The 16,712-nt window shown below is 34.4% G+C and overlaps 1 protein-coding gene across 2 annotated transcripts in view; it reads right to left on the bottom strand.

Annotated features, from left to right (window-relative positions):
* LOC111141065 (nucleoporin 155) overlaps nucleotides 1–16,712 on the bottom strand; it is a 63,898-nt gene that overhangs the window by 35,224 nt on the left and 11,962 nt on the right. For both annotated transcript variants that reach the window (XM_022493393.1, XM_022493394.1), the window contains exons 6-18: nucleotides 15,501–15,667; nucleotides 14,969–15,074; nucleotides 13,921–13,994; nucleotides 13,221–13,312; nucleotides 11,278–11,375; nucleotides 10,633–10,785; nucleotides 9,803–9,903; nucleotides 6,623–6,793; nucleotides 4,778–4,888; nucleotides 3,143–3,237; nucleotides 2,315–2,403; nucleotides 1,573–1,635; nucleotides 906–1,053 (exon numbers count right to left, since the gene is read on the bottom strand). In XM_022493393.1, the coding sequence (XP_022349101.1) occupies nucleotides 906–1,053; nucleotides 1,573–1,635; nucleotides 2,315–2,403; nucleotides 3,143–3,237; nucleotides 4,778–4,888; nucleotides 6,623–6,793; nucleotides 9,803–9,903; nucleotides 10,633–10,785; nucleotides 11,278–11,375; nucleotides 13,221–13,312; nucleotides 13,921–13,994; nucleotides 14,969–15,074; nucleotides 15,501–15,667 (1,468 nt within the window). The remainder of the gene's footprint in view (nucleotides 1–905; nucleotides 1,054–1,572; nucleotides 1,636–2,314; nucleotides 2,404–3,142; nucleotides 3,238–4,777; nucleotides 4,889–6,622; nucleotides 6,794–9,802; nucleotides 9,904–10,632; nucleotides 10,786–11,277; nucleotides 11,376–13,220; nucleotides 13,313–13,920; nucleotides 13,995–14,968; nucleotides 15,075–15,500; nucleotides 15,668–16,712) is intronic.

The raw sequence follows: 16,712 nt of genomic DNA, 5'->3' as shown, positions 1-16,712 counted from the left end.
AGGACTATGGGCAATGATTGTAAACAAGCGTGTTGCACTGTTTCACATTTTAAGCAAATGATTCTAATGAAAGCATTCATTTCAAATCTAAGACAAATATAGAACAGACAGGATAATTAACTAAATGATATGGTAGACTAATGCAAAAATGGCTGTAATTCTTTGTCTCTCCTTATACTTATCCTTTTTACAAGATGACTTTGATGTGTCTCTCATAATGAGTGTATTTCCCATTTTTGACTGGATTCTATTTTTGAATCTGGGTTGGCATGGAGATGTTTCCCTGGCCCAGTGAATGAGGTTAAAATGATGGTAAGCCAACTCTAAACTTAGGTAGGCATCAGGAAGCTTTGCAAATGTCTACCCCTGTCTCACCTTGCCATCACCAAATGAAGAGTAATCCTTGGCTAACCTGCCGGAGGATGACAGAGCATATGAAAACAATCCAATTGCCTCAGCAGAGACCATTCTAGACCAGCATATAAACATGACCCTAAATATGTGAGAATCCAGACAAAATTGACAGAACTCTCTTCAACCTGACAGCTGAATGTGTATAAATGAGTGAGTCTAGCTCAGTCAAACCAGAACTGCCTAGCTGACTTGCAGATACACTTCACTGAGTTAATGGGGTGGTTTGTAACACTGTATGTTAATATATATGTGTATGCATACATATAAAACACAACAACAAATATAGATGGTTAGATGATTTAAAAAAAAAAGCTAAACAATCATAGATTGTTTAGAAAATAGAAAACAATCATATTGATAAATAAGTGAGCTAAAACAACTATAAGTAAAATTTAACAGGAATAAATGATGTCCCAAATTTAGTTAAAAATATTCAACTACACAAAACAAGACAAGGTGAGCAACAGTTGGTTATTCCATGCAAAACTTACCCCATGATTCGAGAAAAGTAAATGCAAATACCATTGTGTTTTCCAGAGTACACAATCTCTGGTGCAGCCATACAACTCATACTTGCAGCCTGAGTTGCTGGGTTTCCTGAGATACACACTGGAGTTGACATGGCAGGAGGATGTACACCTTGTACACAATGGAAGAAAGACAAATCTTTAAATTTAACCTTAAACATTCACCATCCTCAATAACCAAAGCCTCTTTATCTAGGCCCAAAGGCAAGAATATTTATAAAAATACTGGAATAATCAGATACTGAATTTGGTTTTTCCTGATAAGAAGAGACTCAGATTGGATGGATGCTCCCAGGCAGACTTTCAAGTGTCGGCATGCAGGATAAAGGGCAAGAAAGCTTCTGGTCACCCCTCCTTAACGTCGGGTATCAGAGAGCTAATCATACAGATTTCATGGCTAAAACTTGAATCCTGGTCCCCAAATAAGGAGCTTTCAGGTATACTACTACAAGTGATTCTATGCAAAGGCATTCATGGACATCCATACTTGTTTGGATGTAACTTCTACTCAATTACATTATTTGCAAGAGACTAGGGCAAGTTAATACTTCTCTCACTAAGCTTTAAGGATAACAGTGTTAGCTCTTCAAAAAGACTAGTAGTAGCAGTATAAAACAAAGAAAAGAGGTACCTTGAGATGGTGTTCCCAAAAATGATGGATTTGGGTAAGGACTACTACTAGGAACAGGAGAACCTAAAAAGAAAAGAAAATCAAAATTTATAAAATAACCTCTAAATCTTTTAAATCTGATTAAATTAGGCAGAGACGCTGTTTCTAAGCATGAGTGAGGAGTGGCACCATCCGTGAAAAATTTATTTATTTATTTTTAAAGATTTTATTTATTTATTTGACCGAGAGAGACACAGCGAGAGAGGGAACACAAGCAGAAGGAGCAGGAGAGGGAGAAGCAGGTTCCCCCTGAGGAGGGAGCCTGATGCGGGGCTCAATCCCAGGTCCCTGAGATCATGACCTGAACTGAAGGCAGACGCTTAGTAACTGAGCCACCCAGGTGCCCCCATGAAATATTTAAGATTTAGGGACTCCACTCATTTCCCAGGAACTTTCTAACAATTCCCACTTTGGAAAACACTGAGGTAGGAGTTTACTTATTATTTAATCATTCACCTCCTTCCTTTTGGATAAATAACAAATGAGTTCTGTAAATACTAATAGTTACATGTTATTTTGTTTTCTAACTAAAAGAACTCAGTATACCATCGCTTTTAAGAGTCAGCATCTATAGAATTATTCACCCAATAAAACAATAGCAGTAAATAAAATATAATGAAAAGGTTTGTTCATGAAAATATGCTACACAGTTTCTAAAATTCAAACTATTAGAAATAGTCTCATTTCAGTACTTTGTACTCACTAGAGTAGACAGGAGACCCCAAGATGGGACCAACGTTACTTGGAGCAGGAAGAGTGGTTGGAAATCTCATCTGTGCTTCCCCACCGTACCTGTTTTTATGACAACAGAGGTTGAGTTTATTCAGTGAAATTATCCACCTTAAAAGCTGGAATTGTTCCACATCCTGCTAGCTCCCAAATAAATGCTTTAAACATTAGAGGCTTTATGGTATTGTGTTTACAGTGCTTATACCTATAAGCATAGATACAACATTTACTTAAACATTGTTGACTTGAATCTCCACCAGAAAGAATTATAAAGGACTCTAGCAGTTTCTAAGAAGGGTTAGCAAAGCACAGAATTTACTTAAGAGTGTATGGCTCTGTAATTTCCATGCCAAATTGTGGTTAGACAGCACTTGAAAAACTGTTTTAAACAAATCACGTTTCAAATTCTTACATGCAGCTATTTTCCAAATAAAAATATTGTTTTGATACCAAGTTTCCTTGAAGTGATTCAGAATCCCTCAATGCCAATGATACAAATAAAGCAGGATAGGTACAGTGTTTTAGGAAGTAAAAAAGATATGGTAACTGAAGTAGAAAGAGGTGTAGAAAAAAGATTAGACAGAAGAAATTGGAGAACAGAACCCAGAGCAAGGGTAACAATTCATACATTGTGCTAATCTACCTACTTCTATTAGTATTATAGTCTTTCCAGATTTCAGTCTTGCAAAAAGATTTTAGTATCTTGCTTATATAGTTCTTCAACTGTTTGGTAAGCCCTTAAACTATCACACTGACCAAAGCAATCATTAAAAAAGTGGCTAAGAACAAAAAACTGACATACCTGAAGAAAGCCCGAGTGGCCCATGCAGATACTTCTCTATCACAGGCAGCAGTGGAACAAGCAAGGATAAGGCAGGTTGCACAAGCCTGGTCTTCCTGTTAAAAAAAAAAAAAAGTTTTCTTCCCTTATATTAAACATAAACGTTTAAAAAGTTTTGGTTATTTTTGTATCCAGTGTTTCAATTTGTGCCTAGCACAGAGTAGGTGCTCAGTCTATATCTGCTAAGTGAGTGAAATCAGTTGGTTTGAAAAAGGAGAAAGTTTATCACAGGCACTATCTTTAAAGGATGTTTTTTCTTTTTACCTAGATTCTATTTTAGTTCGTAGTTTAGTCCCCTAATTTTTTTTTCTCATAGTCTTTTTACCTTTACAAAAATAATAACAATATAGCTATTTATTAAGTACCTGTCATGTGCCAGGTACTATGTTAAAAGTTAATTCTATAATAAATATAATAACCATAGAAGTTATTTTAGTTAAAATAATAGTTAATAAATAAAAAATTATTAATAAAGTTAATAAATAAAATAAAAATAGTTAAGAATAACTATAATAAAAGTTAATTTTTATATTAAAAATTAATTCTCACATCATACACTATTTTAATGCCTGTTATAGACATGAAGAAACTGAAGTTCACAGAATTCAGGTAATCTAATCTACCCTGGTGGTAGAGCTGGTGATTTGAATCTAATGTCTCTGTATTTAACTTTGATCTGATATTCTATCTTTTTAAAAAGATTTTTATTTATTTATTTGACAGAGAGATGGAGAGAGAGCACAAGTAGGCAGAGAGAGAAAGGGAAAAGCAAGCTCTCTGCTGAGCAGGGAGCCTGATGCGGGACTTGATCCCAGGACTCTGGGATCATGACCTGAGCTGAAGGCAGCCGCTTAAGCATCTGAGCAACCCTGGCACCTTGATCTAACAGGCTTGATCTTAAGCTTTCTGAGTTTTACCTTCTCAATTCTAGCAATGGTTCTGAAATACTAATGGCCTTATCACTATTGCCCCAAATTTTTTCATCAGCTCATTGGCAAGAAATAAAAAAAATTTAAAAATTAAAAAAAAAAAAAAAGATTTGTCCACAAATATCCTTTGTCTTAGTAAAAATGCATTTATCGTATAACTTGAACATGAATCTCTTACTAGTATACTTTAATAAGAACTTATTAATAATAGCAAATAAAAATCTGAGTTTATTGTATAAGCTTTACTTATTAATACTGCTCCCAAATATTAGCATACACATAATGACCAACGTAAAGAAAGGAAGACTGCTAAGATTACCTATTAATTACAGTATTTTGATCCTAACTTATATAAAATTCAGGCATTATTCTCATTGTTCTATTGTTCTATTCTTTTTTTTTTTTTTTAAAGATTTTATTTATTTATTTGACACAGAGAGATCACAAGCAGGCAGAGAGGCAGGCAGAGAGAGAGGAGGAAGCAGGCTCCCCGCTGAGCAGAGAGCCCAACGCGGGGCTCAATCCCAGGACCCCGAGATCACGACCCGAGCCGAAGGCTGCGGCTTAACCCACTGAGCCACCCAGGCGCCCCTATTGTTCTATTCTTTATTCTATTGTTCTATTCTTTAAAATACCATAAAATTTTTTAAAAAGTACAAATAATTACCTGATGTAATTTAAAGAATCTTTCGATCTCTTCTCCATCTCCACCCACATTACTCACAAGTAGATGCCTCAGTTGATCTACAGGTCTAAGTTTATGAAACATAAGACTTCCCTAAACAGTTAAAACAAAACAAAACACAACCATAAATAACAGATTTATCAAGCACGGCTAGCATCAACTGATCCTCCTATCTTATCTAATAAAATCAATAAAACAAACAAAAAAACCCCTTCAATAATACAAAGTAAACTGGCCAAAAGAACATCTACATTTCAACTCCCAACCTATACTAGATCTATATATGCCTAAAGAAAATTTAATAGGAAAACACTGCTCTGTAACACATAAAACATATTCGCATTTGCTATTACCATGCATAAAACACAGGTTTATAAAACGCTGTATCTACAGAGCAAAAACCTTATTTAATTTATTTTTTGGTGGAGGTCAGTGTTTACTTATTAAATTTAGAAAGTTGTTATATAGGTTCAAGTAAATACTTACATTTAGAATATGATAAAAGCTGTCCCTCAAACCAGAGGATTAAAGTTAGATTATCCACTAATTATGTTGGTATAAGTATGTCCATTTAGAAAAAACTGAAGCTGGATCCTTAATCATATATCAGGATAAATTCCAAATAGATCAGAGATTGAAAGGACAAAAATAAAACTATAATAGTACTAAAAGCAACTATGGGTGAATTTTTTTTTAAATAGAGGATGAGGAAGTTTTTTTTTTTTTAACTACTTTTATAAATCTCAAAAAAAAATAATAGAAAATGTTGACTACTTATATGCTTACCTGTATGGGAAAAATCTCAATAAACAAAATAAAATGACACACCAGGAAAAATATGATACTAAAATTATAAAAAGTTTCATTAATAAAGAGCTTCTATAAATCAAAATGAAAAAGAGAACTTAGTAAAATAGGAATAGATAGTCCATAGAAAAATAAACACTTGTAAAGACTGTCCATCTTACTCTTAATAAAATGGTATATTACATTTGGAGAGGATGTAAAGAAACAGGCACTCAATATTCATCGATAGTGAATGTATACACGGATATATGAATACAGGGGAATTTGGCAAAATCTATCAAAATTAGAAACACACATATTCTTTCACCCAGCAGATATAATTCTACAGCTTTATTCACACACACAGAAAATGATACACACATAAGGTTGTAGTGTTACGAACAGCAAAAAATAATTCACTAATAGGAACCTAGTTAAATAGGATACATTCATATAAAAGAAAACCTTACAAATACAAAATAGAATGAGAACGTTCTTTATATAATGATATGGACAGATCCCTAAAATATATATTTGAGATACAAAAAACAAAATATAAAACAATGTATATAATACACTACCATTTATTTAGAAATATACTTCATTGTTTGTGTATCTACACCTCTGGAAGGATACACAGATGCTGATGACATGGCTGTCTGTAGGAAAGTAACCTCAACTGGAAGGGAGATATTGCTCTGTATACTCGTTATACCATTTGAATTTTAAATTCATCACTATTCCAAAATCAAATATTAAATATGTTTTAATAAGTGAGTAGTATAAAAATAAACTTAGGTTATTTTGTTTTATGCTGCTGAACACTGGTATAGAAACGCTACTTTAGAAAAAATGTTAACACTTTATAAACAGCAAGTTCTTTTCATTGCATTTTTGGTAGTTACAAACTATTCCTCAAGAATACTTTTAGGAGTAAACATTCCTAAAGTACTTAATGACTCTATGAAGCAAATATAGCAGAATACTTAACATTAAACATCACTTCTTTTTTGTCTCTACCTTAAGAGAGTATGTACATACCTGTGCTGAGAGGAGAACAAATTTCTTTGGAGGCAACATGTGCTGCTGTACTACAACTGGTGAGTCAGTTATTGGAATATGATCCTTATTTAAGGGTGTAATTATTTTATCTACTTTCAATTCATCTATTGCAGAAAGAGCCCAGGAATGACCATCAACACGGGTTGTCATCTATGCAAAAGAAATAAACTTTTTATACCTGTTATTAAAGTTACATAAAGCAAATGTTCCAAAAAGGAAAAAAACATATAGACCTAATTTCTAAGGAAAAGCAGAATTTTACAAATTAATAACACATGGGGACGCCTGGGTGGCTCAGTTGGTTAAGCAGCTGCCTTCGGCTCAGGTCATGGTCCCAGCGTCCTGGGATCGAGTCCCACATCGGGCTCCTTGCTTGGGGGGAGCCTGCTTCTCCCTCTGCCTCTGCCTGCCACTCTGCCTGTGCTCGTGCTCTCTCTCTCTCTCTCTCTCTAACAAATAAATAAATAAAATCTTTAAAAAAAAATTAATAACACATGAATGTGAACATTTCCTGTTTCTATCTAATGCTCTACAGTCTATTCCTTCAATTAAGCCAGCTTCTATGATAATAATCCTTCATAAAAGGCGGCAAAGGCAAAATTTTCTTAAGATAAACTGTAAATAGTGTTTACTAAAATTTTAATTATTTCGATAACCAAAAACTATTTTACCATCTTTCCGGGATAGACTGGATAGGTTAATACTTACATTTTGCTGATGTTTAGATTTTTGTTCTCTTCTGAAGGTTTTGCTTTCTAAGCTATTTTTTAAAGTGTTTAAATTTATAAAAAATTTCAAGCATCTAAAAATGTTTCAAGCACCGTAACTATCCATATGCCCAATACGTAGATTCGGTAATTGTTAGCATTTTGCCATATCTGCTTTCTCTAATATATAGATTTATATATATATATATACATATATATAGATCTAATATACATATATTATCTACCTATATATATCTTTTAACTGAACCATTTGAATGTGCTGGATATCATACGTCACTGCCAAATACTTTTGCATGCATCTCCTAAAAATAAGGATGTTCTCTTATACAACCACAATACTGTAACATTAAAGAATATTAACAATAATCTAATGTCCAACCAATATAGAATTTTGCATTGTACCAATGTCTTTTATAGCTGTTATAGGGAGAATACAATTTGCATGACATTTATATTTGGTAGTTGTTTTTCTTTAAAAAAAAGTCCATATTTGGGAACAATTCAAGTACTATACAAATGAAATGAGATGCTGTACAGATTTAGCTCAAAAAAATTTAATAGTTATCATTTATTATTTCCTGTGTGCCAGGCAGTGTGCTGAGTGCTTTATACATATGAACTCATTAAATCCTACAACAAACTCATAGAGGTAGTTTTTATTACAACTATAATAGACAAGGTAATTGAGAGCCAGAGACATACTAAATCCTTTGAGTCACAGTTTTAAGGAACTGGAGGCAAAATTCAAACCTGCATTCCCTAACACTGTGCTCCCATCAGGACAGGGTTTGTATCTTATTCAGTTCTGAATCCTCACAGTCTATCACGACATGAGACTCATAATCAGTGCTCAGAAAAGTTTAAAGGAAAGAATTTGAGAAAAGTGCTTCTTGCCTCCATACCTACCTACCACCTGCCCCTACCCCAGCTCCTTGGGCCATTTCAGAAACTTGTAAGAAATCTATTCAAACCACTCCCCCATCCCTAGGGATGGTTTCTACCTCCTCCCATCTATGTACCTTTTCCTGCTCCCCACAACAAAAAGGGCTTAAATTTGAGAATAACCAGAAGTAGTCAGCAGCACCTGGAAACAAAATACCTTTAAAGAGAGGATTCCAAAGGGAGTCTCAGACATTCATACCCTAGTGGACGTTGGTCTATCTGGTTTGATCAGCATCCTCAGGGGGCAGGAAGCATGGGCTATGCAAGGGCATTTAGGAGAAATAAATGGGGTGAAAGAGGGTATACCAACAGTGGGAACCAGAGCTAGTCTTCCCTAGCCATATCCTTGGAGGTGCTGGACACTCCTTAGCTCCTTTTGTGCTGAGGGCTGAAATGAGCAGCCAAGGTGTGAGACGGCTGGGATAGGCAGGGGCTGCACCCCTATCCAGGACCTGTACATCAATCTCATGGAATGTGCAGTAGTATCTGCTTTTAAAACACAATTACGTGATTATGTGTGGACATTTGTATATGCAGGGAAGAGAGATGAAAACAAGATGGGGATAATGTTGGTAATTGTCTAATGTGGGATTCACTTTATCATTCCTCTATTCTTTTTTATGTTCAAAAATTTCTATAATTAAGGGGCACCCTTAAATAAACAAATCTTTAGGCGGAACTACAAATTAAAGGCATCATTAAGATAAAATTCTAAGGGGCACCTGGGTGGCTCAGTCAGTTAGGTGTCCAACTCTTGATTTTGGCTCAGGTAATGTTCTCAGGGTGATGAGATGGACCCTTCATCAGGCTCGGCATTCAGCAGGGAGTCTGCTTGAAATTCTCTCTCCTTTTGCCCCTCCCCCACCCCACATACATACACACTCTCTCTCTAAAATAAATAAAATATATTTAAAAAGACACAATTCTTTTATTTATTTTTTAAAAGATACTATGTATTCATTTGTCAGAGAGCGAGAGTGCGAGCGAGCACACAAGCAGGGGGAACAGCAGGTAGAAGGAGAAGCAGCTCCCCGGTGAGCAAGGAACCTGACATAGGACTCAGACCCAGGACCCCAGGATCATGACCTGAGCCAAAGGCAGATGCCCAACTGACTGAGCCACTCAGGCATCCCAAAAAAGATACAAATCTAACCATAACTGTAGTAGATGACCTCATAATTAAATGACTAAAAACATATTTAAAAGGCACAAAAGTCATTTCAGAAAATGTATATGCATTTTCAGGTACATTGTGAGCAAGATTCTAAAACGATTCCAATGTTTAAAGATATATTTAATGATTACCATAATGACTTCTGACCTCACAGAAGAAAAACAAAGAATTAATAGGATACACTTTTCAATATGATTTCTAATCATATATGATTGCTCAAAATAAATGTTATCACAACATAAAGATTCTTATAATTTTATTCTTTACTTAAAATAATAAATTATATAAAAAATTAAGATTCTCAGGATAACTTACCTGGGTTTCCATCATTGGCTTTTGGAAAGGAAATGTATCATGGTTGACACACCACAAGATGTCATTATCTTCATTTTCTGAAGCTGCCATCAGTAGGATGCCTAGAAGTTTAATACATAAAATCTTATTATATGATGCTAAAAAACATGCATCCCTAATGATCTTAAAAATATTAATTACTAACATTAATATGTATAACATACATATATAACATGCATTGTTATAAGTAAACAAGTCACAAAATGAAAAAAAAATTAATCCCTTGAAAGGACATATAATCATTGATAGGGTAGAATCAATTAAGTGTTCCAGATCTTATACTTCATTTCTTTCAAGTAAACACTTTTTCACATCTTAAATTTCTGACATTAGGATATATTTTCCAATCAATGAGCTTATGAATTTAATTGACTTAAAAAAGTATACTTAGTACATTAAAAATGTGACTTTCAATCAGTGGTACCTAATGTTCAATGAATAGAATTTCATGTACTGATCATCTCAATATATCATGAATAAAAATGATGAAGTTACTAGTGGAATGACAGAGTAAACCATAAAAGTATCATCTTAGCAATATTAGTTGATTTTGAAATATACTCTCCTGTGCTCAATTCCAGCTCCTTCTGCTAACTTATTCCCTTTATACTGACGTTAGTGATATCAGCCTTAAGTCCACTGGATTGTTATAGGTGATAAGGGCATAATTAGTGTAAGAAATTAAAATATTCCAAATTTTACTGGAAAATTTATTAATTTCAAATGGCTCAAATGACACTTTAACAATTTAAAAAATTCAATCTTAAATCTGAAAGGATATCAGAACCTACCTTTACTGTAAAGAGCTTTATGTACTTTTGAAGGTTTTTCCACTGTTGAAGACGCTGAGAATCCAGGAGGTAAGCGGACATGAACCAGTGTCAACGTATTAGGTCGTGCTAATGGTTGTCTGAATGGACAAGTGCTGAAATATAACCTTACCCCTGATGACGGAATAAAATTATACGTCAGTAACAAAATGAAAGACTTGAGGTCCTTGTGTTATTGATGCAATTCAACAGTGAAATACAGACACCTGTTAAAAAGTCATAGAATCACTTTGCTGACTAATCTTAAATCACCATGTGTAAAAACACCTGAAGTAGAGTTCCAAGAAATTGTCACTTGGAATTGACAGGTCAATCAACACATTTTAGCAGAAGAAATCTGCAACTAAAAGCCAAGAGAGTCCTTTTCCTTATTCAAGCTCTGTCGCAGAATATCAGCCACTTTACTGTTCTGGCTTAGTTTTTCATCTATAACATGAGGAGACAACACCAGAAGAATCTTCCAATTTTCAAAATCCTTAATTTTATGAATTATTAATATGTTGAAAATTGATACAGAAGTAAAATACATTTCTAATCATAAATTTCCAAATCCGAGGATCATCAAGTTCCAAACGCAATAGCAGACATATAAATTAAACAACATACCTGCATGTGTGACTGCCAATAACTGACAGTCCAGTGATTCAGAATTTCCAATCACTGCTATCTGAACAATTGGCTTAAAAACAGAACGATCTATGGTCCTAGGAGAAAGGAAAAAAAACTAAAGTCTAATATGCTAAAACAAGACTAACTTCTTAGAAAAATGATATAACAGCAGCAAGAGCAGGCAAAAATCCCTGAATACGAGTTTACCTTGTTAGACATTACCCTTTTCTCAAAGATCATAAAAGAAGGTTAACTCCACTGCATAAATGGTTAATGAGGAATGGGGTGTTCTCAGAGCATCAAATTATCATTATAAAGATTAACACTAACTAAAAAGAAAGAAAAATGAAACTTTATGATGGAGAAATCTGGTAAACAGCACCTTAACCAACTATTCTAGTGGAAAAACTTGGGATTATGTGCCTACTGATGTAATGCTGCAAGGAGTTCACATCACCTATGTAATACTGGCAAAAAACAAAACAAAACAGAACAAAACAAAACCTGAATCTAATGATAATGAAAAACAAACAAACAAACAAACACACAAAAAACGACCCAAATTCAGAAATTGGGATATTCCACAAATAAGACTCTTGCCCCCCCCACCAAATGTGAGTATTTAGGGAAAAAAGAAAGATGATGAGACATTTGTTGTATATTAATAAGACAAATGACCAATATAATTCATGGGCTCTGACTGAATCTGGGGAAAAATGGAAAGAAAAACAGCTATGGAAGATTTCTGGGACTGTTAAGTAATGTTAATATGAACTGTACAATTACAAGATAATACTACAAAACTACCAAGTTTTTTAGGTGTGGAATTGGTATTGTGCTTAATAGAGACTTAGGACACGGAAGCTGAAGGATTTAAGAGTGAAAGTCATGTCTGCAACTTACTTTCAAATAGCTCATAAGAATGAAAATGAGCAAATAAGGGAAAACAGTAACAACTGCTGAATTTGGATAATTTGATAAGGTGTTATCAGTTTTACCATTGCTCTTCTAGTTTTTCTGTGGATTTGAAAACATTTCCAAAAAAAAAAAAAGTAAAGTTGGAGAAGAAAAAGGAAACCCTTTTAGATTGTCTGCCTTAAGAATTTTTTTGTCACTGAAAAGCTACGAAAGCACTGATTTTTTGCTAGGATAGGTGAATGCAGCAATGACCTAAGCACATAGAAAACTGAAGTTAAATATGTGAGGTCTTTGTTATGTAAAGAGAATTTCTGCAGCTGAGCTAAATTAGTTGTGATAAAATAAATCACAGCACACAGTGTCTGAAGAGTTTGCTTGTAACTTGGGTACCGTTACTTATCTAGGAGTCAGAAATCAGACAAATCATAACATCCCTTAGTTTCAGTTTCCTCAAGAATACAATGTGAACACAATACAACTGTAAAGTTCTGTATTCCCAAACTGCCCCTGTGTCAATTATCAGACCAACTAAACTCATACTACGCAGGCCTGTTAAAAAGGTTGAAGTGGTGATTCCAGGGTCCAGGAATCGAGCCCCGCGTTGGGCTCCCTGCTTAGCAGAGAGTCTGCTTCTCCCTCCCTCTGCCCTCTCTCTCAAATAAATAAATAAGATAAATAATGGTTGAAGTAGTTACTAGTGGGAAACTTTGAGACATGTAGTTTCCTAATGACAACTCCTGTAATTGCCTATACAGACCACCTAAAGCTTAAAAATCCAAGGAAAAATCAAGTTGTACTTTACACTGTAAAAAAACCAGTCTGCCTTATGTTTCAAACCATCCTACATTAGAATTAACATAAGTCTTTCTCTAGGAGCTGTTTCAAACATAACCTGTAGCGCCATCTTCTTCAACATTCCTTACCCTTTAGATATATTTTGAAGAGGAAATAATTTTAGTATGCTGCACATATATAGTATACTGATATACCTTGTACAAACGAAATGCCTAACAATTAATTACCTAGCAATGTTTCCAGCAGCAGAGACAATAGAATTCTGTGAAACTGAGGCAACTCTGCTCATTCCTTGTCCATCCTGGCCCAAATCATATACCTGTGAATAAAAAATTGTACCCACTTAAACATAACTATAACCCATATACTTAGAAAATAAACTTTTAGAAAAAATTATATTAAATACACTCTTCCTTTTTAGGGATCCTTCAATTTAGGCACTTCACACAGATATGGAAACATCAAAGATTTGAAATTTCATAAACAAAGGAGCCCTAAAAAGATTTTTTAAAAACTTAACATATAATGTATTATTTGCTCCAGGGGTACAGGTCTGTGAATCATCAGGCTTACACATTTCACAGCACTCACCATAGCACATACCCTCCCCACTGTCCATAACCCAACCCAGCAACCCTCAGTTTGTTTTGTGAGATTAAGAGTTTCTTATGGTTTGTCTCCCACCCGATCCCATCTTGTTTCATTTTTTCCTTCCCCACCCCCCAGCAACCCTCAGTTTGTTTTGTGAGATTAAGAGTTTCTTATAGTTTGTCTCCCTCCCGATCCCATCTTGTTTCATTTTATCCTTCCCTTAAAAAGTTCTTTAAAAAGCACACAGCTCATAGGAAAAGGTAAGAGTAACTGAATCTCTTCCTTAAAAACAGGGATGTTCTTACCCCCCTTATATAGTAATGTATTAATACTTGCCTGTATTACTCCTTTCTCAGAACGTGTATATAAAATGTTTCTAGAATTATCAATTGCAATTTGAACAATAGGATCTAAAAATAAGACAAAGAAAAAAACCTCTAAAAATTAATGAATTAAACAGAGTAGCTATTTGTAACAAATTTAAATTGGCTGAATTAGAACTTTGCGTTTAGGGGCTTTCTCTTGCTTTGCAGGTAAGTCCTACGATATTTGCATGAGGAAAAAGGTAGGAAGCATTTAAATCAGACAATATATGAAAAAAGCAGACATCAAAAACTGTGACTAGATGAAGAGCCTCACAAATAAATGTCTTCTTAATGAATTTTAAGCCAAATCAAAAACCAAGGTCTAAATTATTTCTTCATTCAACATTTAATGAATGTCCACTATACGCTAGAAACATAGGAAATAATTACACTCAGTGCATTCCTTCAGGAAACTTCCAATTTAGTTTAATAAATTATGGTGTGAGGGCACCTGGGTGGCTGAGTCGGTTGAGTGTCCGATTCTTGATTTCAGCACAGGTCACAATCTTGGGGTCATGGGACTGAGCCCGCTGGTCGGGGTCCATGTTCAACATGGATTCTGCTTATATCTTTTCCTTTGCTTTTCCCTCTGTTCCCCAACCCCGCAAACTCTCCTTCTCTATCTCAAATTTTTTCTTTAAAAAGGGAAGAATAAAAAGAAACCTTATGAATATATAAAAATGTTATTTAGTTGATAAGACATTATTTAGTAAGACAAACTTTCAGTTAAGAATGAGAATTTCTGGGCGCCTGGGTGGCTCAGTGGGTTAAGCCGCTGCCTTCAGCTCAGGTCATGATCTCAGGGTCCTGGGATCGAGTCCCGCATCGGGCTCTCTGCTCAGCGGGGAGCCTGCTTCCCTATCTCTCTCTCTGCCTGCCTCTCTGTCTACTTGTGATCTCTGTCAAATAAACAAATAAAATCTTAAAAAAAAAAAAAAAAGAATGAGAATTTCTGAAGAAGATGTTAAGCCAACAATTTTAAAAAATTCTGTTTGCCAAATTTATTGTTTTCTACTTACCATCTTCTGAGAATGTGAATTGTAGCAATGAAGGAACAAGGAAAGAAAGTGCACTCTTTGAGTGGTTTATTTTCCTACATCTTTGGCTAAACCAACCTGCTTCTGCCTTAAAAGGAAAAATTGAAAGAAGCAAGACTTGTAAATATAAATGCATTTGTCATAGGAACTAATCGTATTCCCACATATACAAAAATCCTCAAATCTAGCAAAGTACAAATAATTGTAAATAAAGTGAGACATACTATTTGGAATAAGTACTGAGTTTAATCTTTTAATTAATAATAGAAAATGTAGTTAGCCATAATCAAATCACAGCTCTCAATGAAATCAGCTATTTCAACCTCATAGTGCTATGTTAATGAACTCAAATTTTAGTTATCTTAAAAACTCTTTTATTTGAAAGTTTTAGCTGTATGTCTGAATACTTTCCTTAAGAATATATTAATGTGCTTACATAATTAGAAACAAAAGTACAGTCTATCCTTACTTTATCCAGAGGGAGAAAAAATATGTTTATAAATGCCAGACTTACTTGGTATGCTACTTCATATAAACAGCCATCTTTTCCAGCCAAGAAAATTCTGCCATTATCAGTGGAAGTTATTGTTAAAAGGTAAGTATTATCAGTGGGAAGAGAATATAAGGGATCTGGAAGCAACTGCATTCCACCACACATACTGTCATTAAGAACCCCAGAACCTATTTTTTTTAAAGAAAGAATACAGGAATCAGCTTATCAGCTTTTTTAAAGGTTGAAACAATCACTGCATTATCTTCAGAATTGGTATTGTTACTGAATTCTTTTTGACACACCCAAAAATTTCTATAACATACTTTTAAATTACTATAAAAAGTCTGATAGAATTTATTCAAGTTAAATAAAACCTACAATATGTACATATATATTTTAAAAATACATAATATATGTTTTATATATATAACATCGTAAAACATCAATTGACAAACTATTCTAAATGATTAGATTTTGGGAAAGAACCCAAGGATTTGATAGTAATAATCACTAATCTAAGTCTCTGAAATTCAACATTATTTCACCCAAAACAGGTGCCAGAATGCAAGAGAAACCACTGAATGTACTAATAATAAACTGAGGGCTTCTTATGTTAAAGGACAGAATAATATATATTTCAGTGTTCCTATGTTAAAACGGCCATTCAAAGAAACAGAAACAAACTGAAAGCATTACAGAAAAACTCACTAGTGTCAATTATTTCTCTTCTACTACCCTTTTATATTGTACATTTAAGGAGCGCACATTGATATGATAAACATTCAAAATACTTGCTTGATGGAGCTGCTAAACCCGAAAGATATCATACCTATAGGGAAATATTTTCCTATGAACAAATAGTCTGGAAAGTTAAGTTAGTGAAAAAAATTAGCTTTTAATTATATTAAATTGCCTAACATATTTTTATTTTAAAAATACTACATGTGAAGCGAAATAAGTCAATGGGAGAAAGATAACTATCATATGATCTCCCTGATATGAGGAAGTGGAGATGCAACATTGGGGGTTAAGGGGGTAGGAGAAGAATAAATAAAACAAGATGGGATTGGGAGGGAGACAAACCATAAGTGACTCTTAATCTCACAAAACAAACTGAGGGTTAATGGGGGGAGGGGAGTTGGGGGGGTGGGATTATGGACATTAGGGAGGGTGTGTGCTATGGTGAGTGCTGTGAAGTGTGTAAACCTGGCGATTCACAGACCTGTACCCCTG

This window comes from Enhydra lutris, unplaced genomic scaffold (genome assembly GCF_002288905.1).
Source record: "Enhydra lutris kenyoni isolate GAN:26980312 unplaced genomic scaffold, ASM228890v2 scaffoldscaffold5, whole genome shotgun sequence".
Lineage (NCBI taxonomy): Eukaryota > Metazoa > Chordata > Mammalia > Carnivora > Mustelidae > Enhydra > Enhydra lutris.
The sequence above is the reverse complement of the archived record's forward strand: the minus strand, read 5'-3'. Positions and strand labels throughout refer to the sequence as shown.